At 45.5% G+C, this 27,956-nt stretch overlaps 1 protein-coding gene across 1 annotated transcript in view; it reads left to right on the plus strand.

Moving 5' to 3' along the window:
* Positions 1-3,737: 3,737 nt before the first annotated feature.
* LOC135211409 (RNA-binding motif protein, X-linked 2-like) overlaps positions 3,738-27,956 on the plus strand; it is a 128,255-nt gene continuing 104,036 nt past the window's right edge. Inside the window, exons 1-2 of the mRNA XM_064244721.1 lie at positions 3,738-3,976; positions 7,689-7,857. Of these exons, the coding sequence (XP_064100791.1) occupies positions 3,738-3,976; positions 7,689-7,857 (408 nt within the window). The remainder of the gene's footprint in view (positions 3,977-7,688; positions 7,858-27,956) is intronic.

Raw genomic sequence — 27,956 nt, forward strand, 5'->3', positions numbered from 1 at the left:
ATGGAAAAGGCGGGAAGAGAGTCATATGGCGGCAGCTGAGCGAGGCCGGCTCCTCCCACTGGAGCTACAGCTTGGGGCGCTTGGTTCATACCAGCCAGGCGATTATCATGGTCCAACACTCGGTCGGACAGACTTTGGATGGACTGGTCTGACTGGTTCAAAGTGGTTGAAATCTGAGCAAACATTTGCTCAAACCTCGAACTAAGCGAGCCAACCATTTCCCCCACTTGCTGAAGAACTGACGAAAAGGCAGCAGGGTCGAAGTCACCTAGTGCCGCTGCCCTGTTAGGAGTCACCGAAGAAGAAGATCCGGCGGAGACAGGGGAAGGTACAGGCTCAACCGGAGCGCGGACCTTCTCCCTAGAGGATTTACCTCTCGACCCTTTAGCATGTGAAGACTCAGGCTTCACCTTCCCTGCTCCGGTGTGGGGCGCCGAAGACTTACGAGAAGAAGACGACGTTTTCTTAGTTGCCGTCTTCTGAAGGGTCTTCTGCTCTCTGTGTCCCTTCACCTTAGGGGGCACAGATGCAGCAGGCATACTAGCCAGGATCTCAGATCCCGTAAAGCCTTGAAAAGATGAAGAAGAAGGAATAGGAGAAGATCCAGTTGCGACCAAGGGAGGCCCTTGATCGCCCAACAAACTCACCTCAACCAACAAATCGTCGGCACCTACCGTCATTGGCTCAAAATCTAAATTAAGGGTTGAGACGTCTGCTACGATTTCCTGATTGCTACCCTCACTCCAGGCTTGCGCCACCTGCTGCTGGATCGAGGCTATCGCCGGAACTGCCGCGGCAGGGTCCACATAGCCTGTTGACTTGCCCCTGGGGAAAATCTGGACAGCCAATTTTTTGTCAAAAATGTAGGGCTGTCCCTTGGGGGCGTTCTTACCAAAGCCGCCCACCCATGCCTTCAGGGTAGCCAGGGTGACTTCCTTCACGGTGGCAGCCTGGAAGAAAGGGCAATTGTAAGCCTTACACCCAAGGTCCAAACGGGTGATAACCTAACAAGATATTACAAAGCAAGCTTAATTCTAAGGCTATTATTACATATCAATGATAGTGGACAAGAGTAAACCCAGTTGAAAATACTTACTCCGTCCAAGAATTGCGTGACCAACTCGTAGCAGATGGAACATGCTTCGTGGTGCCACACAACAAGGCCTCTGTGAGGCATAGCACACGGAGCATGGGTGCGACAGACTTCATGACCGCACGGGTCCTGGAGGATGGCGTTGCAGCCAGCCTCCTGGCAGTTCGTAGCCTGTAAGTGGAAAGATACATGAGTATCAACAAGGCACTTACAGTATTACTACTAAACTCCATTGTATGCCAGAGTAAAGATAATTATAATCATTAGGTGACATCCCCCCGATCTACGTGTGAGGGAAAGACGTGCTTTCCTATCGCTGGAATCTCCGTAGTACACCGAAGAAGCAAAATTAAGCCAGCCAGGGTGATATATATATACATAAAAACCCGCCGTAGAACGGAGGAGGATGTCCTAATAATAATAGGTTAACTAGGTTACTCAAAAATAAGAATATAGATACATTGCAATAAAAAATCTTAAATAATCCCCCGAAGCCACTACTAATGGAGAGTCTGGGTAAGAAGCAAACGCTCCGCCGGTAGAGATACGAGGGAACTGGGAAAGCAAATGACCATATTAGTTTATTCCACTCCAATGGCTGGCGGAGCCAGCCATCCCCTGCTCCAACCATCGGGGCACTCGGGTAAGAAGCAAGTGACCCAACCGAAAGAAACGGGGGAGACCAAAAAGTGTGGGAGAAAAATAAACTCTACGGAGTACGCCGGGGGAGATCAGAGCGGACAACGAGAAAGGTGGCCAACCTTGCTCCCGCCACCCCGGGATCCCCCAGGATCCGAGAACACAGACAACCAGTGTCCCAGCTGTCCCAAGCTCCCAAGTCCTCCCCCCCCGTACAGGGAGAAGAGGTGGGAGAAGCTCGAAAGGTACCATAGAAACCTAAGCGAGCACGGACAGACCCCCCCCTTACCGCACTGGAGGGAAGGAAGGGAACTGGTGATAGGGTGACCAAGGGACCACGCGATCACAAGTGTACCAAGGTAAAGCAACAACTGCGTAGGCTACGACCACGTGAATCCGTAGGAAACGGAAAGGCAACAAACTGTATAAGAATAATGCAACAAAACCGTCTAGGTCGCCCTATCTGCTAACCCAAAATTCAATATATATAACGCAATAAGAGAAAACAGAACGTTAAAGGGAGAGAGAGGGAACGTGAGTGAAGGAAGGAAGCCCAGGAGGGGAAGGCTAGTTCTAAGAACCAGGCTTCCACTCGGAGCTAGCCATAGCCGGTGAAGAGCAATGGCCAGGATACAGGACTATAATCAATCACTTCATAGCCTAAATACCTAGACAAAAGACATGCATGCATGAACCAAAGCTAAGGCATGGGCTAGAATTCCCTAAATGAAAGATACAATGTAAACTTAAAAGTAAGCTAGAGTAACACGTAACCTAAGACCCATGGAAGGATAAAAAAGGGAAAGACGAGCTAGTATGGAGGACTAGGACGCCTAACCGAGCATGAAGCGAGCCAATGGCCGCCATGCGTCAGACCCGGTAACCGTATCAAGTCCTAAAAAACGGAAAATACGGGTTATCGGCTGACGAAAACTAAATCCAAACCTTTTCAGGGTACTTAACTTAGCAGCGGCGATGGCAGCGCGTTCCATGGTATCCAAATAATAGAATAGAAGCGAACACAACACAGAGAAAAAGCAGGTACATGTTACGCGGGGATGCTAACAATAAAGGATGACCACTAGAGGCGCTGCTGTCTGCGTGGTGTGGGTATTAGTAGTAGTAGCGCCCGTCTTTACCTATGGTTCGGCTCTTGCAGGTGAGGATTTTGGTGGGGAAATGTCTAAATGGCTATGGGTTCGTGGTAGTGGTCTCACTCGCCCCTGTTTCAATACCGACACTCTCCTTTTTATTAGAGTGAGCGAGTCAGTTATTCTGACTTTACCTTTGATTTTATTTTCTCTGGTATGTGTTAGCTCATTTACCCTAGAAATAATGGTCTAAAGGATTATTTCACAGGGCGACACGAACTGAGCCCAGAAATGATATTGTTATTATACAATAAAGTTTTGTACATACTTACCCGGCAGATATATACGATTAATGGCCCGCTCAGCCTCCCCTCAGGAGACAGGTGGAAGAGAAAATCTGATTAGAAAACAGGAATGGTTCCTAGTCCCGCCACCCAGCGGCGGGAGAGGGCTGATCACCTGACCTACCTGTCGCGTGTGCTGCGAGTTTTGAATTTTGTCGGGACGTCGGAGACTATAGCTAAGTATATATCTGCCGGGTAAGTATGTACAAAACTTTATTGTATCATAACAATATCATTTTACGCAGCAAGAGGTAGCAGCCTTGGAAGCTACTGGTATGGCAGCTTTCCAAGCGGTCTCCTGGATGAATCTGTGGCCCCTCACAGTATCCAAAATTGCTTCTTCTTTGGGACCAATAGTTCCTGGAAAAGATTCAGCTTTTGGGAGACTTTGCCAGTCTGGAGGTAGGGCTATTTCCTACCTGGCCCACCAGACGGCAAACCTGTAGGACAACCTGGCTTAGGAGGAGGGATGCTGTCCTGAATCATGTCTCCAGGTATGTAGGGCCAGAGTCAGCATTGGTGTTGAGGAACGGACTGTTGCTGGGTTCCTCCTCTCTCTTTCCTAGAGAGATGGTGGACAAGCGAAGAGCTGAAGACAATGATCGACTTGTCCACCAGGCAGTTGCTAAGACTTCAGGGCCGTCTCGTGCAACTGTGGCTAGGCCTTCGAGCCAAGCTAGCTCTTCCTCCGCCTCCAAGAAGACTCCTCCTTTTAAAGAGGGGCCAAGGAAAGACTTGGCCCTCTTCTTTCGCATTGAAAGGGGACCAACAACACCCCTTTCAGGCCCCCTTCCCTTGGGGGAAGGGAGGTAAGTGAAAGAGGAAGAGAGGGAAATGCTAGGGACAGCATTCCCCTCAGCTCCTGCCACTGGTGAGAGCGTTGCATGGTGAGCCATTTGGCAACATGGCAGCGCTATGGGGCTGAGACCTGGGTAGTGGATGTCCTTCGGGAGGGATATCTTCTTCCTTTTGAGTCGAGGTCGCCCCCTCACCGAAGCTCCAATCTGTTTACAAACTTACATCCTTGGTTCGGCCAAGGATCTGGCACTGAATGAAGAGGTGCAAGTGATGCTGAGCAAGGGAGCTGTGGAAGTCGTACGAAATCCATCACCAGGGTTCTACAGCCGAGTCTTCCTGGTGGAGAAGTCTACAGGGGCCTGGAGGCTGGTGATGGATCTCTCTCCATTGAACCAATTCGTTCGCCAGACTCAGTTCATGATGGAGACAGCAAGTTCTGTGCTCGTCTCTATTAGGGAGAACGACTTCATGCTTTCAGTCGACCTGAAGGATGCGTATTTCCAGATACCCATTCATCAGTCATCCAGGAAGTGCCTTCGCTTTATCCTCGAGGGGATGATGTTCCAATTCAGGGCACTTTGTTTCGGACTCTCGACCGCCCCACAGGTGTTCATGAGAGTATTCACCAGGTGTCTGCTTGGACCCACTCGGTCGGCATACATCTGTTGAGGTATCTTGATGACTGGTTAGTCCTGGCGAGCTCTCTCTTGCATTTGCTACTGGACAGGGATTGACTTCTCGACTTGTCGCGATCTCAGGATTGTGATAAATTATGAGAAGTCAGATCTTGTTCAGGAGCAGAGGATAAAGTATCTGGGCGTGCTGATCAATACGGCAGCAGCATGGGTCTTCCCTGCAGACTCGAGAATCAGCAAGTTCAGGAAGACGGCTCAACTGTTTCTGTCCAGGCAGGAACAGCCAGGTCAGCTTTGGCAAGTTGTGATCGGTCACCTGTTGTCATTAGAGAAGTTAGTTCCTCATGGGCATCTTCACCTGCTGTCTCTTCAATGGAGACTAAAGGAATGTTGGCCACAAGCTTAGGATCCTCAATCCTTCCTCATCCCTCTAACAGAGGAAGTGAGGAAGGCTTTAGCTTGGTGGCTAGATGACAGGAACCTCTTAATAGGAGTGGAGTTGCACACTCCCCACTCCGGACATGGACATGCTTTTGTTCTCAGACGCATCGACCAAGGGTTGGGGCGCACACCTGGAGGAGTTGCTGACTGCAGGAGTGTGGGACTGACACAACGAGCACCATTACATCAACATTCTGGAACTCAAGGTGGCTTTCTTAGCCCTCTAAGAGTTCCGGGATCGAGTGATAGGACACTCCATGGTGTTGATGAATGACAACACCTAGGTGGTGGCATATGTCAACAAACGGGGGACTTGGTGTCTCCTGTTCCATCAGTTGACAGTTCAGGTGCACAAGTGGGCTACAGCACACTCGGTAGAGCTGTCTGCCAGGTACATTCTAGGCAAGAGGTATGCAGTGGCATACAAGCTCAGTTACCAGAATCAGTTGGTAGGGACAGAGTGGTCCCTACATCCAGACCTGTGGGGGTATCCAGTAGTAGACCTGTTCGCCACATGGCACAACAGAAAACTTCTGGTTTTCTTCTCCATAGTGCTGGACCCATGGGCAGCTACAAAGGACACGTTCCAACATCTGTGGGACAATCATGAAATCTGCTCCTTTCCCCCTTTCTGCCTGATTCGCAAGGTGATCAGCAGGGTGCTGATCAAGAATCTTCAGATGATTCTGGTGGCTCCCAGTATACCGATCTATTGGCTCTTCTTTCCAAGGCACTGCGAGAGATTCCCCCGTGGCACAACCTTCTATGTCAGCCGCACATAGAGCGGTACCACTCGGCAGTACAGTCCCTCTCTCTTCACGGCTGGAGGTTATCCACCATCTCTTGCCAGCGAGAGGGTTTTCTCACCGAGCAGCAACAAAGATGGCAAGATTCCTCAAATAGGCCTCTGTTAGATTCAAGTCCTTTATGTTCCCCTCCCTAGAGGACTTTGTGGTAATGACCCAGACGAGATGCTACTTTGTCCCGTTAGAGTGCTACGGCGCTATCTGAAGAGAACTCGCCATCTCCGCCCTGAGTGTTGATGCCTCTTCGTTAGCACCAGGGTGACTAAGAAAGAGGTTTCCAAGAACACTATCTCTTTTTGGCTTTGTGAGGTGATCAGGAAAGTGTGTTCCTCTGAAAGAAGGTACGACACTGGTACCTTTCGTCCGTGAGCCCACGAAGTCAGATATATTGGTCCTACCCTTGCATTCCACAAGAACCTGTCGGTTTTGCAGGAATTGAAGGCAGGGTTTGGGTCAACCAGACCACCCTCACTTCCTTCTACCTTCGGGATATAGCTTTAGGTCCGTGGACACTTTTTCCTTGGGACCCATGGTGGCTGCACAACAAGTTGTGTAGCTTACCCAGCTCCTCTAACTGGACAAGGTTGCATCTCGCCTTGTGTAACCTTATGGAAGTAGGTTTGAATGAGAGTGTGACTGGCTTCTCTTCCTCCTTTCATTCATCTCTCTTCCTGTGGGCAGAGAGTTTTGGTCGTCACATGCTGGAATAGGTGGTCGATGCAGAACTCCATTCTATACCCTTTCATTAAGATATAGAAGCACGTTTCCTTCTCTTCCCTAACAAGGGAGGAAGAGGACATTACCATGAGACAAACCCAATACTTTTATATTTGTCTTTTTGCTACTGACTATAAAGTTCTTGTTTACTATTCATAAGAGGCTAGGCTTGCCTCTTTCTTATGAATTAGTCCAAAGGTCTGGCCGTTTGTCACGCAGTTCCCATACTCCAATCTGTTGGACAGAGGCCAGGTTCCCTTCCTTGCTCTTATGACCAGGATGGGAACCGTGGTTGGGCGAACACCAGTCTGTCCACATAACTCTTACCAGATTCCTCCCTCCAATCAGTGAGTCTTCCTAATGTAAAGGACTGAGGGTTTGTGTAACGTATAGGAACAAATCACAGTATTTGAAAGTAAATTGTATTTTTCCTAACTATACAAACCTGTGGTCATTTACATTTTATGCCCACCTCATGCCACCCCTTAATCTGTTCCTGGGCCTAAAGCAAAGTGGAATGTTTACGTCCAGTCGGGCGGGACTCCTGACTATCAGACAAATAGTTACTATGTACCTAACTACCTTGTTGTTATTCTTCTACGACCGATTTCCAGCCTACACAGAAAGTAATTCCTAATGTAAAGGACTAAAGGTTTGTATAGTTGGGAAAAATACAATTTACTTTCAAAAATTGCAATTTTATGCTAATTTTAAGTAATGGTTTTGCTTTGAAACAAATTTGAAAATGGGATTATTAATTTCATATGTACTATATAACTCAACTTTATTAAGTTTTGCCACCCAGTCTCAAGTCTTGCATCTCAGGGATCAGACACATGAAAATTGGCTATGCTGACTGCTTGAGACCACAGGATCTGCTCATACTTGCTCACTACTGCCAGCTGACTGTTATCTGTATTGGGGGAATGAAGCATCTTATATATTGTGCATTGTAAGGAATGCATTAGATTAATTATAAGTACTGGTGGGTTTGTATAAAAAAGAAAATAAGTAAAATATTTGCTTTGTCATTTAAGGGGCTCTTGTAACCTTTGTAGACATAATTTTCTCCATACTGTTTACCTTTTGTGTACCTTTACTATATAAGCTTACTTCTTTTTCAGGAATGTCAAGAATATACAGAAGCTTAGTCAAAAGGAATTGGAGCTTGGAGTCAGTCTGAAACATTCTTGGCATCAGCAGTACCGTGACAGTGCTTGGGTGTTTATTGGAGGCTTGAACTATGATCTTACGGAAGGGGACATTATCTGTGTCTTTTCACAGTATGGAGAGGTACTATAGATTATGAGGTTCTTGACTGGATGTTTACATTGGCATATTATTTTTATTGCTAGAAATTTAATGGTTTACATTTTGAAGTGTGCTGCATGTCAAAGATTCAGGGTAAAGACAGTATGGCGGATGTAACTGAAGAATGCTGGTATCCATCAAGAATCAGCCCTGGGCTCTTTAATGTTTATCAGAGTAATAGGTGAAGCTACAAAGAAGTGCAGAAAAGAAGACCCCTGAGAGGTTTTACACAGACAACCTGTTGTTAACAGTAGAATTTAAGGAGGTGGTCTTGGAAGTGTTTAAAAGGTTGAGGAATAAAAAAGAGAATTGAAAGTCATTGTAAATAAAACAAAGCATTATTTGGAATGAATTTTACCTACTGTTAAAGTTAGCTTACATCAGCATTCAAAAAGCTTAGCTAACTTGCTAGGACTTTCTCTTACCTGTTTCATATAAGTGACTTACCAAACAATTATATATCTGTCCTCTTAACTTTTAATATTGCAATACACCCCCTGAACACCTGAATAAGCCCTGGTCACTTACCAGCCCGAACCATCATTTATTAAAAATTTACCAAATCTTTGGTTAAAATAAACGATCAGTGTGTTGCCCAATCTCCTGGCAAACCACCCTCGTTACCCTAGTTACCAAGCCCATCCCCCGCTTGTAGCCCTTGCCTTCACGTGGCCGGTCAACACCTACACCTTCCCTCTCAACGTCAATCACATTTATCGTTCGCAGTGGAGTTAACCGATGTAGCCACAGCAAACTCCTTTTTGGTCTTGCCCCGGCCTGTCATTTGCAACCTTTGATTATTTTGATTGATTTTGGTGACGAATTAACGCATCCCTTTGGATTACGGTTGGATTGCTCCTTAATACCTTGTCATCAGAACATTGATTCTGCAAAGGAAGAAACAACCTACAAGCTACGACAACCGACTACTGCATTCTTTTGGCCACGACAATCACAGACAAACGACGAGCCGGGAAGTTCAACCAACGTAATCGTCTTTGCCAACAATTGCAAGAACGAAAAGGATTGAGTACCCTAAATGACACTATAGTCATTCCCTTTATGCCGTAAATTGTTTTAGGCCTGTTTCAATATAATGTAAAGTACCCAGATGTTTTGGATGTCAGGGAGTGGTCCTTTGGACCAGATGTTAGGGTAGCTCAAACGTAGGAAAGGTCTCATATTAAAGAAGTAAGTGTAGGCAGGAAGATGAACTAAACGTAGATCAAGATAAAGAACTTAGAGAACAAGTGCCTCTTTAAGAGGACTTGAGAGGTAGGCCTGACATCGAAGTAATGACATCGCCCTGTTAACCGATTTTATTGTCAAGATTATGTTAGGAATAGATCGAGCAATAGGGGATACTGGAAATTACTAATCGTCTTCTTTTCCCAGCTCCCCTGCCTGTTTCCAGAACCAGCCCCTAACCGAGGTGCTGGGGGTTTATGGGGATCTCCGCAAGCCCACAGGGCAGGCATCCGCCGTCCCCACCCCCTGGCGCTCGGAGCAAGGCAGTGTTGGCAGCAGATTCCCCTTCCCATTCCCGATGTGTAACGTTTCTCAGGATGAATAAAAACTTTAGGTCAGATATAGACGAGGTAGGGATAATAGGGCTACATAGTTGGTTTAGTTTTTAGGGAAGAAGAAGTGCTGGCGTTTCTTCGGGTTCGGTTTTCTATTAAAAGTAGTAGTTTTTAATCGAAGGCACAGTGTCCCCGTAAGAGCATCGTTAGGCTTTTTCCTTGCTTCGAGTTTTTTCCTTGCAATCAGAACGCTTGTTTTAGGCCATGGTTGGTCTTTCAGATATGCCGGCCTTCGTCTTTAAGGTTACGTTTCCTCTACGTTATAAGATACGATAATTGTTGAACTATCAACTAATTCTCTGTTTCAAGTGCTATTGACTTACGGATATTCAGTATTGGGAAGAGAAACTCGAATAAAATTAACTACGGTTAGCCAACGTGTTCCACCCGATGAGATATCGTATGCATATTCCGTAGCCTAGCCTAGCCTAGAAAGTATTTCGCGGTACAACATAGCGGTAATTAATTTTTTTATATTGGCTAACGCTGTAGGCTCCAGGCATTTGCTACTTCGGATAATTTCAGTTACCAGGTGTCCATTGAAAACGAACGAGAATCCGATCTGAGGTATAATTATTATGAATGTTTAATCGAACAGAATGAAGATCGGATTCTGTTCCGACCTCAAAGCATTATAATTGTATTAATTAATGTTATCATCATATTTAGCGTAGTAATAAACAACTACTCGGCAGTTCCATTCTACGGCTGGAATCACGCGGATGACGAATACGGGTTTGCCGTCGCCGTATCCATCTCAGTTTCTCATCCTGATTTGCCTAAAATGACTAACCAGTAAACAAGCACCCTACTCACTTATGCCAAGTTTTGTACAAACGTTCCGTTGAAGGAGAACGTGTGTTTTCAACAACTATGTTTGACATTTAACTATAGTCCAATGAGGTTATCTTATCTTGGGGCATATAATCAGTATGTCCAGATAATAAGGAATTCGTATGTTTATGACGTCTTCATACGTTTAACCGACTGTTGCCGGTCAGTAATTACATTGCGCCTTATGTCCCAATTACATGGTTTTGACAAATTATTACCAGTTCGTATTTATCAAATTACAATGACAAACTGCAAAATTAATATTAGGCCTAATAAAGTTAATTTAATTACCTTTAAATATTATTTTAATTACTTTTCAAGTTAAATTACTTAATTCACTAGCTTGTCGTCAAACCAGCACCATTGTCAAGGAGGTGTGGGCTTAGACAGACAAGGATGCTGCCCCGGCTAGTCCCTGTTTTTTTTTCCTTGGCGCCGAGATTCACCATATCACGTTGGTCTCTGCTAATGTTTTTTGTTCCCTAGTTTAGCATATAATGAATATCTGGATACTTAACTTATGGAAACCGAAGTTCATTACTGTTTCGTCTTAACGAATTAATTTCATTTAAGACTCCCAAAATTTTGACTGAGTACGTCTCAATGGAAGCTAGTTGTTTTTTCCCTCTGGGTTAGATGGCGTTAAATTTAGGATTCCGTTCGTTTTTTCACTCGTTTTCCTTAGGTATTAACGAACCTTACACCTTTTATTAATACTTTTATTAATCCCTTTTGTCTGTGTAAGAAAAACAACAGTAACTGAGCTCTTTTCATGCTATTAGTTTTTCTTTTACCACCCCACGGCTGCGTTTGGAATTTCTATCAAAAGCTCGGGACTTCTGTCCATGGTTGCTGATGCACGTAATTTTGCCTTATTAGCTTCACGCTAGCATTTATAAACATGAATAACAGTAATTACCGGTCCACACACCAGATGAATACAATAACGGAATGTTGCCTTCGGATTCGATTTACTGTCACAAAAGGCAAACGCTGATCAATAATAAGTGATGGTTGTTATAGGAGTCGATCGCATTAGCAACCAAGTTCTTCGTTCGGTTGTTCATAGCTGTACAGAGTTATACCGAGTATATTTATCGTTACAAGATAATACACTTTTAACCTATTAGAAAGAGGTGCAATTTTACGGAGGTGGAGATGTTTAGACCAATTGTAAATTTCGCTCTCTCTCTCTCTCTCTTCTCTCTCTCATCTCGTTCTCTCCTCCTTCGCTCTCGTCTCTCATCTTCCAATCTACGCTCTCTCTTCTCCTCATCTCTCTCTCTCTCTCTCTATTACTTTTTCTGATTTCATATTCTCATCATCCTATTTTCCCCCACGCTCTCTCCTAACACTGGAACTCAGTTTGTGCAACAGGAGGTATTTTTCTTCCTCTTCACAACGCCTTTTCAAACTTTGTCAATTTCCCCTTCAGCGCTGACGTGAACCTCATATGTACCTAATACTCGGCCTTTGGCCTAAATTCTATTTTTAACAACCCAACATCTTGCTGTCTGAGTTAGTTAATTAGAAGTAGGAGCGGAATATTATTAGAATAATGTATTAAAGGTATTCATGATATGATATATCACGAGAGGAGTTTTAAAGTATTAAGGACAGATAGGAAAGAAAAAATATCTGGGCTCCCTATCTGAGGGTATATTCTTCCCAAGTGCCAACGCCAGACGCCATGAGTATCAGACAGGCAGGTAGCAACACTACAAGAAGGGACATCACTACGATCGACGACACTGTCCGGCCAGTACAGCAACCGATGGACATAGGTTGTCTCCTCCGTACATTGAGAATGGCCTAGAAGGCCACATGGGAGGTCTTCAGTTTCCCTCCATACATAGAAGGCCGAGAGCCACATGGGAGGTCTCATATTCCCTCCTACATGAAGGCCGAGAGCCACAAGGGAGTCTTCAGATTCCCTCCATACATAGAGGCCGAGAGCCACAAGGGAGGTCTTCAGATTCCTCCGATACATGAAGAGGCGAGAGCCACATTGGAGGTCTTCAGATTCCCTCCATACATGAGAGGCCGAGAGCCACATGGGAGGTCTTCAGTTTTTCCTCTACTCAGTGAGGCACATAGCCAGCTGAGAGGAAACAGGTTTGTATCCCTCCCGCACTCAATGAGTTTTGACCTTAGGGTAGAGGTGCAGGGAGTTTTTCCCTCCACATATGGGAGGCCTAGAAGGCTACACATGGGAGATTAGTTTGGACGAGTGACAAATGAACTTGAGACTGACCCGCATACTCAATTATATTGACTGACAACTGGTACAGTGGAGGGCCGGGTAGATTTGATTCCCCACCTCCAAATTAATGTTGTTAATCGGGCTTATTCAGGTGTTCAGGGGGTGTATTGCAATATGAAGTTTTTATTGTAAAACTAATATTGTAATACCTACCTGAACACCTGAATGATTCCCACCCTCCTCCCCTCTCATACAGAGTTATTGAGTTATGATTGACGTGAGAGGGCAGGTGTGACTGGCCCGTGAGGCAGGGCTACCAGCGGTGGGCTGGTAACTAGGTAACGAGGGTGTTTGCCAGGAGATTGGCAACACTGATCGTTTATTTTAACCAAAGATTTGGTAAATTTTTAATAAATGATGGTTCGGGCTGGTAAGTGACCAGGGCTTATTCAGGTGTTCAGGTAGGTATTACAATATTAGTTTTACAATAAAAACTTCATTTCACTTCTCGTATTGGTTGCTCTTTTCAAACCTTTGATCAGTTTTATCATTTTCTTTTAGGTCTCCCTTGAAATATTTATTGTTATAACTTGTAATTTAATCTCTTATTTTAGTAATTTTGTGGCAAACTTGCCCTATTCATGAAATTATTTCTGAGCCTATAGTGGGTCCTGCTATTATTTTGATTCCCATTCTGCTAATGCAGAGTGCCAAATTGCCAAATCTAATAGTGCTGAAAGTCCCTTGATTTCCTTACTTTGGGCAGAAGTGCCACAGTTGCATATATATGTATATGACTGGTAAAAATGTTCTGTTACAACATAATTCCATTTAATAAAAGGAGCTTATAAAAATGCCAAAATATAGAAAGAAAGTACTATATTTCAGAGACTGCTGTCTCTCTTTTCAGCTAGGTAATGAATGAGAAAAGTTACAGAAAAGGCAGTATTTATACCAAGAGAGCCGTCCACAAGTAAGCAGCTTTTAGGTCACCCCCACTGATAATTCCTCTTTAATCCTCATAACCATCTCAGAGGCACCCTTTGAGATGTTCATTACCTGTCTTTGTTTAATCAAGGCAGCCTCTATCATCTGGCTTTTGTATCAACACTTGCTGCTATAAATTATATGTGACAAATTCCAGTTTATTCTGTAGTTAGTTATGGTTATTTATATGGTTAATAATAACTGAGCTCCGCTGTCCATACCTAACTGACCATTTATGTGATTTTCCTGAAAACCAATGCAAGATTGGTCACAGTCCAGGCATGGGATTTCATATACTCCTGAGTACTTGAGGCTTGTCTTTTCTTGGACGTTAATCAGGGATCTGGCTAAGGTATTCGGGTAGGTAAAAGCTAAAGAGTTTTTTCCGAGAGTCAGGGTCACCGTCTTAATGCTGTCCAGGTGTCATTCCTTATTTTCTCTGCTCTTGAATAACTTATTTTATTATTTATCTTTCCCAATTTACTTTCAATTGTGCATACATAGTTTTAAATATTATGTGTAACCTAATTGTAATGAATGATGTATTTAATACTTTATTTGTAGTATTTCTGGGCTCGGCCGTGTCGCTCCGTGAAATAGGTTCCTTTAGCACTATTTCTAAGGTAAAATATTGTTATAATACCAGAGAACCGCTAAATTGGAAATGCCAGAATATTCTGGCTTGCTCACCTTTATTAAAAGGCTTCGGTATGGTTTCTGGGGCAAGTGAAACCACTACCACGGGTCCTTCTCCAATTAGCCTCTCCTACATCAAAAAACCTCAAGAATAGGGGAGCCGACCTACGGCTCACTACCTGCTACTTTGTAGCTAGCGCCTGTGACGTCATTCCTTTGATAGCACTACTACGCTGCACACTCGTTTTCTTTTGCTGTGTTGTGTTTCTCGCTTTTTGGAATTTTACTTTACCATGGATCGTCAATCTGCTTCTGCATCCAAGTTATGTACTGCTATTATGGTTGACACTATTTAGGGTATGCCTTTGGCCTTTTTTACCTAATTATTTAGGTTTTTCTGAGTCGTCGCCCTACGCGGCTTCGGCCCCGAGCCGCCATTACAGCGTGCCCCTTTGTGTCTCCTCATTTCGGGTTTCACGTGGTCTTCCATACCTAGTGAACACGGAATTTTATAGCAGTATTATAATATAATTTTTTTTATTTTTATTGGTGATGCTTTTTTGAAGATCATGTGCTTGCACGAGGGTTTCTTTCGAGCACGTGTTCATGTTTCATAGCTCTTTTGGAACCTACCGTTACAGTTTCATGCATGCTGTTGCTTTTGGTTAGGTTACCTCGTTAGTTATTATAAGCCCATGGTAGTCTTTCTTTTAGCCCTAGCCTACCCTGGCTTCCTGTCCTACGAATCTTCGTAACGGCACTAAGCCAGCTGCTCGTAGTTACCAAGTTTTGATCACCCTTACCGGTGGTCGTACTTGGTCCTTCCAGGATATTCCTCTCTCTCTTTATCTCATTCTCGTTTTTCCCCCGTGTTTAGTATATAATTTATTTCAATTTATTTCATTTATTCTATTTGCCCCCCCCCCCAAGCTCCCACCCAGGTGGTGGGTTGATATCTCGCTCACTTGTCCCTGACAACCGATCCGAGTTTTCTCTTGGGGGTGAAGGGGGGCCCCACGGGGGCCCACGGTGTGCGGGTGGCGCTATTCAGCCGGTCTCAACCCAGAGTAGGGGAGGAGCTTCGCTCCAACCAGGCTCGGGTGAGCTCAGCCCTCCTCGGCTCTCTGGGCTCTATCATCTACCTCGCCCTTAGTCAACCCTCCCCTCCTCATGGCGGGATTAGGATTCCGGCATAGCCGGAGCCCTTGAGGGTAATGACTTTACGGTGGCTCCGGCCTCCGACGGGCTTACATTATTTCATATTATATTATTATAAATGTTAATATGTTTATAGTACGTATTAATTTATTGAAGCATACGCTTCCAAGGGAGCTACCCCTCCCTTGTTAATTTAAGTTTTTACGGACTACAAAGCTCCGCCGCCTCACCACACCCGGACTCTCTAATCTCGCCCGGTACCTGCTTGGACTACTCCTCTCCAGCGTATAGAATAGTAGCTACCCCGATTCGGTAGTTGTCTGTTCTCCAGTATCACCGGAAACACAGCTAACTACCCGCTACTTTTCTACCGGATTCCTCAGCACGATGCATGGCAAGAGTGGCCGAGTTGGGCATAACCCTACAATCTGGAACGCTCCGGTGTTATGAAATAACAACCATGGACTTTGTCCAGTTGGTTAACAATGGTAATCATGTATAATTCCTTTTACAGGCCACTCATTGTTTGGTTACCGGCTGCAACGCCGTCCTTCAGGATCCCTGTGGGCACGACGTCTGCCGAACCCACGCCACCTGCGCAGTCCAACTAGAGGGCTCAATAGTGTGGCATCATGAGAACTGCTTCTCCTGCTACGATCTCGTGGAACGTGTCTCCTCTGATGTAAGTGCCTCTCTGGCATTTACATGGAGGAACAGGGTGGATCATTGTAATATATATATCAAACATATACCTTATAAGTTAAGTTATAGTATTATAAGATAATTTTAAGTTTAACACTAGCCATCTCTGTGCGGGATGCTGCTCTCTCCACCCTCAAGGTATGGGTGGGCGGCTTCGGGCGTAACGTAGGCAAGGCAAAGCCATACATACTCTCTCAAGAGATGGCTACTTTGATCTTCCCTGGAGGCAAGAGTACAGGATATGTGGACTCCGAAGTAGCAGCTCCCATCATAGCCTCTATTCAGAATGCGGTGGCTCAACAATCTGGTGAGGCTTCGACGCAGGAAGTGACAGAGGAAGTAGTGGCCCTCAATCTGGACGTCGAGCCCATGACAGTAGACAGCATGGGATACGGTAAGGGTGTTAATGAGGCAAGCCTTGTAGGTGCTCCAGGCCTCTCCTTGAGCACGTCTAGACCTTCTTCTCCTACTTCCTTCCAAGGGTTCTCCGGGGGATTTCCTTCATCCAGTTCAAAATCCCTCTCGGCGTTCCCTAAAGTTAAAGGCAGACTTGACTCTAAATTGCTGCCAAAGCCCATTCCCAGAAAATCATATACTAGCCAAGTCCATAAAGCTCCGGCTCACCTCCCCGGAGCGGACAAAACCAGACAAGGGTCTCTCTCCAAGGGCGAAGACCAAGTCTTCCTAGGGGAAGACCCTCCCTTCCTCCTCGGATCCCGTAGCATCCACCTCTAAAGGTGCGATACCTAAGGTATTCAAGGAGCGGGCAGAGCCCCCCTCCTTCGACCAGGAAGCATTCGCATCCTATATGATGCAGCAAATGGGAACATGGTCGGGAACATTGTTGGGAACTTGATTAATACCAAGTTCCAAGAAATACTCGAGAGGTTGGGCACTCAAGAGACCATAGTCGCTGGTCTCCAACAAGGCGCTGCTTCGGGCATTCAACATCCCGGTCAGTTAGTCCATGGTCAAGTTATGCCGGACTGCTCCACTCTCCCTTCCTTCCATCCAAGCAATCCTTAGAGGGTGGCTAATTATGCACCTTTCGTAAACGGAATGCTTACGATTGAGGGCTGCAGAACTCGAAGGATTGAGGACTTCGAGTTCTACCCGCCAGGGTGGCAGGCTCCTTTCATAGGCTATGTCCGTCTTACGGAATCTGCTTTGGTCAGGGAGGACAAGGTCCCGAAAGAGACCCTCATCCTCTCTCGGGACTAAGCTCAGCAAGTTTGGATTCGTAACCTTGACGAATGGCAGTGTGTAAACATAAGGTCACAGCCTTCAGGAGTCCATTCACTATTTTTACTGTTGATGAGGACACTCCAATCTCGTTCACATCTAAAGTGGCAGAACTCACTCTGCAGGCTGCAATGAGAGATGAGCCTATGCCACAACTCCGGGAGACGGAAGCTACGTCTTTGCTACTTCCCGGTACAGATGATATATGGGTAGACTTGCCAGCAACCTTCTCGGTTGGCAAGCTTAAACCTGAATGTGCCATCTCCTTATTCAGTGAACGGCTACCCAGGCTCTCTGATGCTCTCATCCAAACGGAATTCGACGCTAGGACACGGCTTGCGAGGTCCCTTAACGGTCTAGTCATGACAGAAACAGCAGCTCTTGTGTATTCGCAAGAACCGCTGTTCAAGGTCATTGCTAAGGCACTATTGCTGAGTATGCAATGTGACTTGTATGATTTTGTCGTGGCTAGAAGGAACTGTAGAAAGCATGTCCTAGCTGAATCCACGATCAGGCACGAACCCAACAAACTCCTGGCCTCTTCTATTTGGGGTGCTGATCTTTTTCCAGCCTTGGCAGTCAACAAAGTGCAACATGAGGCTGCAAGGTTGAACCAAAGCTTACGAGTTCGCTGGGGACTTGTATACAAGGGGAAATCGGAGTCTTCATCCTCAAATTCCAAACCAAAGAAAAAGCCTAGGAAGTTCCAACCCTTCCAAGCACCCCAGCAACAAGCCTTGGTTCAGGCTGTACCAGTTCCTCAACCTTCCACCTCTAAGAGCCAACCTCAACAGCAGTTCGTACTGTTGACTCAGCCACAACAGCAGCAAGCATCAACTTCGTTTGCTGTTTCCCCGGCATTCAACCCAACCTTTGAAAGCCAGGCATTTCAGGCATTCAATAGGTTCGGTAGGGGTGGCAGATCTAGAGGCGCATTTCGTCAACGAGGCGGAGGAAGAGCTACCAGTAGAGGCAGAGGTGCAAGGGGAGGACGTGGAGGCCGTCCGTCAGCAACCCAATGAGATCTCACAGGTAGGAGGGAGGCTGTACCTCTTTCGTCACTGTTGGAGGTTCAGCAATTGGGCACAATGTATCATATCCAAAGGCCTGGGCTGGAGTTGGATCGAAGGTCCACCTCCACCCAACACCTTTTATCAGGAACCAACAGCAGAGTTGGTAGAGTATTCCCGCGATCTCATTCAAAAAGGAGCAGTGTCAAGAACCAAATATTTAAAATTTCAAGGTCGCTTGTTCAGCGTGCCAAAGAAAGGCTCAGACAAAAGAAGAGTATCTTAGACTTGTCCCGTCTAAACTTATTCATTCTTTGCGACAAGTTCAAGATGCTAACCATCTCACAGGTACGGACCTTACTTCCCCGTGGGGCCGTCACCACCTCTATAGATCTTACGGACGCCTACTATCATGTCCCGATAGCAATACACTTCCGTCCGTTCCTAGGCTTCAAGTTAGGGAACCAAGCCTAATCTTTCAAGGTAATGCCCTTCGGGCTCAACATAGCCCCCAGGATTTTTACAAAGCTGGCGGACACAGTAGTGCAGGAACTAAGGTCTCAGGGTATTATGGTAGTAGCCTATCTGGACGATTGGTTCGTGTGAGCCTCAAGCATCGAAGACTGCCGCAAGGCTACAGCCAAGGTTATTTGTTTCCTCGAATACCTAGGATTCAAGATAAACAGGACAAAGTCCCGACTGACACCGGCATCCCGCTTTCAGTGGCTGGGGACCCATTGCGACTTGGATTCGCATACTCTATCATTCCCGCCGTTGAAAAGGAAAGAAATAGCCAAGGCAACCAGACAGTTTCTGAAATGCAAGCAGACGTCCCGGAGAAACCAAGAAAGAATCTTAGGTTCTCTCCAATTTGCTTCAGTGACGGACGTCCTATTGAAAGCCAAACTAAAGGATATAAATCGGGTCTGGCGTTCAAAAGCCAACAAAAGGTTCCGGGACAGGCTAGCCCCAATCCCGGCGATCTTACAGAAACGTCTCTGCCCCTGGGCGGAGGTGAAGAATTTGGCAAAGAAAATCCCACTGCAATTTCTGCCTCTGGCCTTAGTGATCCACACAGATGCGTCACTAACAGGTTGGGGAGGATACTCACAGTACAAAAAGGTACAAGGCACTTGGTCCCTTCAATTCCGCCTGCTTCATATAAATGTCATGGAAGCCATGGCGGTGTTCCTCACCCTGAAAAAGCTTCACCCAGCCAAGAAATCTCATATCAAGCTGGTGCTCGACAACGCAGTAGTGGTACACTGCATCAACAGGGGAGGCTCAAAATCAAGCCACGTGAACCACATCATGATAGCCATCTTCTCACTAGCAGGCAAGAACAAGTGGCACCTATCAGCTACTCACCTTGCCGGAATTCAGAACGTGGTGGCCGACGCGCTATCACGTTCAGCCCCACTGGAATCAGAATGGTCTCTGGACAGGAAGTCATTCAGTTGGGTATGTCAGCTAGTACCCGGGCTCCAGGTGGATCTCTTTGCCACGGAATCGAATCACAAACTCCCTTGTTATTTGGCCCCCAACCTGGAACCTCTGGCTTATGCCACGGACGCGTTGGCCATAGATTGGGATCAATGGAACAAGATTTACCTGTTTCCTCCGGTGAATCTTCTCATGAAGGTTCTGCACAAGCTGAGGACATTCAGAGGTCAGGTGGCTCTCATAGCCCCCAATTGGCCCAAGAGCAATTGGTTTCCCCTTCTACTGGAATTGGGTCCCTGCCCTCAACGGATTCCCAACCCCAGGCTGTCACAGCTAGTGCAAACGAGGAATGTGTTTGCTTCCTCAGAACTTCAGAAAGCCCTAACTTTATGGACTTCATGAAGTTTGCAGCACAGAAGGATGCAGATATTAATCCTCAGAACATAATTTTCTTGGAATCAGATAAACGTGAATCAACCCTTCGTCAATACGATTCAGCAGTTAAAAAACTGGCTGGGTTCCTGAACGAGTCTAATGTATGTACCATTACCACAAATCTGGCTATCTCCTTTTTCAGGTTATTATTTGTACAAGGTTTGGCAGCTAGTACAATAACTACTACCAAATCAGCCTTGAAAAAATTTTCCAATTCGGATTCAAGATTGATCTAACGGAATCATACTTTACTTCCATCCCCAGAGCTTGTGCCAGGCTCAGACCTGCTGAAAGGCCCAAGTCAGTGTCATGGTTCTTAAACGATGTCCTTAAGTTGGCCTCAGATATCAACAACTCCTCGTGTGATTATCAGTCCCTTTTGAGGAAAACTCTATTCCTAATAAGCTTAGCGTAGTATTATTACTTATATTTGCAGACAGAGGATGTGGTGACATCAGCATGAAACATCTTTTATAATAAACTATGACCCTTGTCCTGTTGGTTTGTGTTGGGGCCTCCTGTATTGTTGGTGTCTTGGTGATTTCCTGGCAAACATATGTGTATATATATATATATATATATATATAATATATATATATATATATATATTATATATATATATATATATATATATATATATATACAGTGGACCCCCCGTATTCACGTTATCCGGATTCGCGGACTCACACATTCGCGGGATTTCTCTCGGAAACGTTTCCCTGCATTATTCGCGGAAAATTTCGCATTGCACTCGCTGTATTTTTCTATGAGAAAATATCCACAAATTCCTGGTTTTTGTGATCAATTTCATCATAAAATGCTTTTATAGGGGTTCCAAACATTCGCGGATTCTAACTATTCACGGGGGGGCGGGGGGTCTGATACGCATCCCCGCGAATACGGGGGAACACTATATATATATATATATATATATATATATATATATATATATATATATATATATATATATATATATATATATATATATATATATATATATATGTATATATATATATATATATATATATATATATATATAATATATATATATATATATATATATATATATATATATATATATATATATATATATGTATATGATATGTATATGTATATATACGTATATATATATATATATATATATATATATATATATATATATATATATATATATATATATATATATTTTACCGAACCCCGAGAAATTGAATTAGGATGGAAACATCACTTTGAAACACTACTAAACAACGGAAACAATGACCTTGAAGAGCATGTAGAATTTGATGTGGTTGGGGATGCAGAACCTGACATAACAACACTGGAGTTAAAAAATGCTCTCAAGAGGATGAGAAAATGGTAAGGCCCCTGGAGTGGATACAATACCTGCAGAGCTCCTTAAAAACATGGGGGAGGATGGAGTCATCTGGCTACTAGAGCTAATCGACATACTCTGGAATGGGCAAATGCCACCTGAAGACTGGAGAAGAGATCTAATATGCCCAATCTATAAGAAAGGTGACAAGACAAATTGCAGCAATTATAGAGGAATATCCCTAATGTCACATGCTTTTAAAGTATATGAAAGAATACTTGAAACTAGATTGAGAGGAATATGTTGAAACCAAAGCTGGGTGAATGGCAAAACGTTTTTCGACCAGGAAGAGGGACAACTGATATGATTTTCTCCCTCAAGATGATATTTGAGAAGAGCTGGGAATGGGACAGGGATAGATATATTGCTTTTATAGATCTAGAAAAGGCTTTGATAGAGTACCAAGAATGAAAATATGGGATGCCCTAAAAAGACCCTTACTATGGAATCCCTGAGAAACTTATAAGAGCATTTATAACACCTATCAAAACATCAGATCCAGAGTAAAAACAAATCAAGAGAATGAAGACTGGTTTGAAATAAAATCAGGAGTAAGACAGGGCAGCGTCCTTTCGCCACTTCTTTTATATTGTTCTTAGATAATGTATGAGGGAACTAGGTGAGGATGAAGCTGCAGATGACCATCAACCTTATGTATGCAGATGACCTTGCAATGATAGCCCTCAGCGCAGAATCTCTCCAAGAAAACGTCACAACTGGAACGCGATCTTAACAGCTAATGGAATGCGGATCAACAAGAATAAGACAGAGATCATGCACTTATCACGAACACCAAGTAACGTAGATGTAGAATTAGAAGGTCAGACATTGAAACAGTGTAGAAATTTCAAATACTTAGGAGTAGAGTTTAGTGACCAAACGATTCAAAACTGGAAACAACTACCCGATACAAAAAGAAATTCAGTAACAACCTGTTTATCTGCTCTACCCACTAATGAAAGACAGAAATATACCTCGCAAAGTGAAAACCATAATATACCTCTCTATTTTAAGACCAATATTGACTTTATGGCCATGAATCATGGACATTAACATCAAGAAACTAGAAGCCAACTTCAAGCAGCTGAAATGAAAGCCCTAAGACTCATAAAAGGTGTAACAAGACTAGATAGGCTACGAAATGAAGACATTAGAAGAGAACTGGGAGTGGAGGGGATACTAGATTTTGTGGAGAGAGGACAGCTTAGATGGTTTGGACACACCAAAAGAATGGAGGAGGAGCGATATCCTATAAGGTTTTTGGAATGGACACCGAAGGAAGGAGACCGGTAGGAAGACCAAAAATGAGATGGCTACAAAACATAGAGAGAGGAGTAGAGAGGAGAGGCTCTAGTTTGCGGGAAGTTGTGATAGATGAGGCTCTATGATGATCGCCAAGAATGGAGACTGTTTCCTGAAGCACGGACGACTGACAGGCCTGGAGGCCTAACCTGGCGTCTGGTGAGAAAGGTGGTGAGAATATATATATATGTATATATATGTAGTAGTATATATATATATATATATATATATATATATATATATATATATATATATATATATATATATATATATATATATATATGTATATATACTAATATATATATATATATATATATATATATATATATATATATATATATATATATGTATATACTATATAGATATATATATATATATATATATATATATATATATATATATATATAATATATATATATATATATATATATATATATATATATATATATATATTTCTGGGCTCAGCTCGTGTCGGCCTATGAAAGGATCCTTAATATCATTCTTTCTAGGTAAAATTAATCTAAAATTACCAGAGAAAAACAAAATTAAGAAAATGTCAGTAAAACTGACTCGCTCACTCTTAAAAGAAGTGTCGGTATGAAAATAGGGGCGAGTGTGGAACACTACCACGAGCCAATCACCAATTAGAACTTCCAATCAGAATCCCCCTAAGAGAGAGCTGATACCAACGGGCGATGCAGCCTCTACTACTACTACTAGAGGACGCCACGGACAGCAGCGCCCCCCCTAGCGGACATCCTTAATTTTTAGCGCTAGCGTCAAGACGCAATTTTCCCTTGTGCTGTGCTATTTTTGGATTTATCTCTATTTTCAACCATGGAACGCTCTGCTATTGCCACGGCTAAGTTAAGTAACTCATAAGTAATATTTTACCTCGTTTTTTTATCTTCCGGGTACCAGTATTTTCCTCTTAATAGGTCATATACGTTTCCCGGTTGTCTCGTGGCGGCGCCATGCTGCCTCGTAAGAATTCCCAGTCCTCCATACTGGACTTCTATACTTATGGGCTTACTATATTACGTTCATTGTTTTTACATCGAGCTTTAGCTAGTTCAGCCCTCCTACCATTTCTCTTAGTTTTGGTATTTAGGGCTACTATTATTATTCCGGCCCCGCATCCCGGCTCTTGCTCTTCATCGGCTATCGCTGGCTCCGAGTAGGCTTCTGTTTCTTGGAACAGTTTGCCTCCTCCTGGGCTTCTTTCTCTTTTACTAAAAAGTGTCTTTTCCATCTTTTCGATGTATTTTTTGATTATATTTAGGGTGTTAGGCTAGCCTAGGTGCTTGTTCCTTGTTTTGGTACAGCCTGGTTCACGTGGCCCTCTCACGGTTTGTGTTGCTCGCGGCCTAGGCCACTTGCGGTCACGTGTTCCATCGCACCTTACCCTGCCCCTGCCCTCCCTACCTGGTATAGGGAGGGGCTGGGGGACCCCTTGGTTGTCATGACAACCTCAGTTGCCTTCTCTCACTCCTACTCTGAGGCGGCCAGGGTTTCCTCCCAGCGGGGGTATAGGGCGACCACTCATGAGGTACCGGGTCTCTGTGCGGGTAGTCGGTGAGGCGGGGAGGGGAGTAGGCCATCCCTCCCCCCTCTCTCACTCCCGCCGTGTTACACCGAGTCCTTCCTCCCCCCTCCCCAGTTGCTCAGCCACCTCTCTCGCTATACGAAAGGAGCCTTCCGTCGCAGCCGGGGCACCTTTGGTTATAGATTACTGGCTCCGCTAGCGGGCGGGGTGGTGGGCACCACTAGTGGTCGGTTGCTTGCCTACTATATCCTTACATCTCTCCCCCGCTACCGGAAGGAAGCTTGCTTCTTACCCGCGCACTCTTCTAGTAGGCGGGCGGAGGGAGGTTTGTACTATTATTATTATTTTAAGGATATACCCTAATTTTACAATGAATTGTGTAATATGTTTATTTTTATCTACCATCCCCGCCATTTTCCGTCGTGGTTTCCATTTACCACCACTCCTGTTGGTTCCCTTTTGTGTCTCCGCCATCAGCGGAGCTATAGCCTAGGGGGCACAACCAACCTAGTTACCACACGTATTTTGGCGGGGCTCTGGTTTAATCTAACTTTATCGCTCCGGCACCAGCGGAGCATTTGTTAGACTGTAAGTGTTTACCTGGTACTCATGTATCTTTCCACTTACAGGCTACCAACTGTCAGGTCCCAGCGTGCAACGCGACGTTGTACGACCCCTGCGGCCATGATGAGTGCAGGTCTCACGCCCCGTGTGCCACGTCATACAATGAGATGATCGTCTGGCACCCGAAGCCTGCGCCATCTGCTACGACCTGTCGGTCAGCTGGAGATGGGTAAGTCTGTGATAGGCTTCCTTATCAATTTACTAACAACTCTTAGTCATAAGTTTGTTAACCCCGTTCCGCCACTGGAAGCTAATCTCGCTTTTCTTTCAGGCTACTGGTGTGAGGGAGGTCGCCCTCGCCACCCTGAAAGCGTGGGTGGGCGGCTTCGGCAAGAACGCCGCCAAAGGCCAGCCCTACATTCTGGATAAGAAGCTGGCCACCCAGATCTTCCCGGCGGGCAAGTCGACCGGTTACGTTGACCCCTTGTCCGCTGCCCCTCCTCGATAGCCTCCATCCAGCAAGACCTCCAGCAATCCTTTGGGGTCGTAGCCTCCCAGGAGTCGGTCCCGGACGTCGCTGCCCTGGACCTTAACATCGAGCCCATGGCGGTAGGGGTGGAGGATTTGTTGGTTGAGGTAGGTGTGCGGGCGCCCAAGGTCTTTCCTTGGGTGCTCCTGGATCTTCTCCTGTCCCTTCTTCCCAGTGCTTCATTCCAAGGCTTTGTGGGATCTGAGGTCCCTACCCGCTCTCCGCTCTCTCTGTACCCCCAAAGGTGAAGGGACAGAGAGAACGAAGACTCTGGCCAAGACAACTTCGAAGAAGTCGTCTTCGTCTTCTTCGGCTAGGAAGCTGTCGTCTTCCTACGCCGATGCGGTGAAAGCAAAGCCGAGCTCTTCTCACTCGAAGAGCTCCAGAAGCAAGGCTTCTAAGGAGAAGGCTCGCGCTCCCGCCGAGCCAGTGCCTTCTCCGCCTCCACCGCTTCCACTCCGGTTACGCCGGTAGGAGGAGCAGGGCCTAGCACCTTTGATCCCTCTGCTTTCTCAGCAGTGGTGATGCAACAGGTGGGCGAGCTGGTTGGCTCGCAAGTCTCCGCCCTGGGTACAAGATTCGAGCAGATGTTCGCCACAGTTGTCGAGCACTCTGTCTCAATCAGGCCAATCCATTCAAGACCTCTCTAACAGGGTTAGAGAGAATGAGGACCGAGTAGCTGGGCTATCTCAGGTTCCTCCTTCCAGTCTCCCCAGCGCCAAGCACGGGGATTCTCCAACTCCCGCCATACGACTCTCTGCCAGCTTTCTCCATGGAGAACCCATGGAGAGTAGCTGCCTACGCCCCTTTCAAGGATGGGATGATCTCCATCCCGGAGTGTGGAACTCGAAGGATTGAGGACTTCGAGTTTTACCCTCCAGGTCTGACGCAGCCTTTCATGGGTTTATGCTAGGCTGACCATTGGCGGCTCTGACTAGGGAAGACAAGATCTCTAGAGAGTCGGTCCTATACAGTAGGGATCATGCTCAGCGGGAATGGGTTCACTGCCTTGAGGACTGGGAGTGTACGAACACCAAACTCCAGGCCTACAAGAGTCCCTTCACTATTTTCGCGACGGAAGAGGAGGTTTTCTCTTCCGTTTGCCACAAATTTGTTGGAGAAGTCCCTTCAGGCAGTCCTCAAGGATGAGCCCATCCCACAGTTGAGGGCGGGAGGCTAGTCTACTTCGTCTCCGCTCTTCCCGGCTTTCGGAGAATTGTGGGAGAACTTGCCAGCTTTACGTTCACGCTTGGCAAGCTCAAACCGGACTGCGCCATGGACCAGTTCGGCGAGAAGCTACCAAGGCTGCCGATTCCCTAATCCCCAGGCAGAGTTTGATGCGCGAACCATTTGGTTTGGCAGGTCCCTCAATTCCCTCATAATTACGGAAATGGCTGCCCTCTCTTATGCTAACGGAACCGCTGTTCAAGATTTTGGCGAAATCTCAGTTTCCAGACGGTTCTATCGGACGCTTTTGACTTCTTTCCAGGCTAGGAGGAACTGCCGAAAGCATGTTCTACCAAGAATGTACTATTAGGCATGAGCCGAATAGACTCCTTGGCCTCTAGCATGTGTGGGAAGCGGATCTCTTCCCAGAGTCCGCTGTCAACGAGGTTCACCACGAAGCTGCTAGGCTCAAACCAGAGCCTTAGAGCTAGGTGGGGTATTTCCTCAAAGAGGAAACAAGATTCCGTTCCCACTGCTGGTAAGAAACCGAAGAAGGCTGGTAAGAGTTATTCCAGCCGTATCAGAAACACCAGCAACAGCAGCAATTTGTGCAGGCGGTCCCGGTTACCCAACAAAAGGACAACCTGCTAGTTTCGAAGCAGAACCAGCCTATACCTCCTGTTGTCCCCTCAATCTCAGCCATCCACCTCCCTACGCTATCTCGCCTGGCCTTCAATCCTACATATGAGCTCATGGCTTCAAGCAGCCGAGAGGGTAGGGCGAGAGGGGTTACTTTCGTCAGCGTGGCGCAGGAAGGGCCACAAGGAGCAGGCAGTTTAGAGGATGGCGTGGTGGCCAACCCTGCCCATCAACAATGAGGCTCCCCAGGTAGGAGGGAGGCTGTTCCTCTTCCGCCACAGGTGGGGGTTCAGCAATTGGGCACAGAGCATAGTGTCCAAAGGATTGGGCTGGAGTTGGATCAAAGATCCTCCCCCAATCAAATCATTCCACCAGATACCGTCAGAGGAATTGACAGATTACGCGGAAGAACTCCTTCAGAAAGGAGCTATTTGCGAGAGTCAAGCATCTAAAATTTCAAGGTCGCTTATTCAGCGTGCCAAAGAAAGGCTCAACAAAAAGAAGGGTAATCTTAGACTTGTCAAAGCTAAACTCTTTCATTCGTTGCGACAAGTTCAAGATGCTTACCCTCTCGCAAGTAAGGACCTTACTTCCGCGTGGAGCCGTCACACGCTCCATCGATCTTACAGACGCATACTATCATATCCCTATAGCCAGGCACTTCCGCCCATTCCTAGGATTCAGGCTAGGAAATCAAACATTCTCATTCAAAGTGATGCCCTTCGGTCT

Source organism: Macrobrachium nipponense, chromosome 4, assembly GCF_015104395.2.
Source record: "Macrobrachium nipponense isolate FS-2020 chromosome 4, ASM1510439v2, whole genome shotgun sequence".
In the NCBI taxonomy this organism is placed as follows: Eukaryota; Metazoa; Arthropoda; class Malacostraca; order Decapoda; family Palaemonidae; genus Macrobrachium; species Macrobrachium nipponense.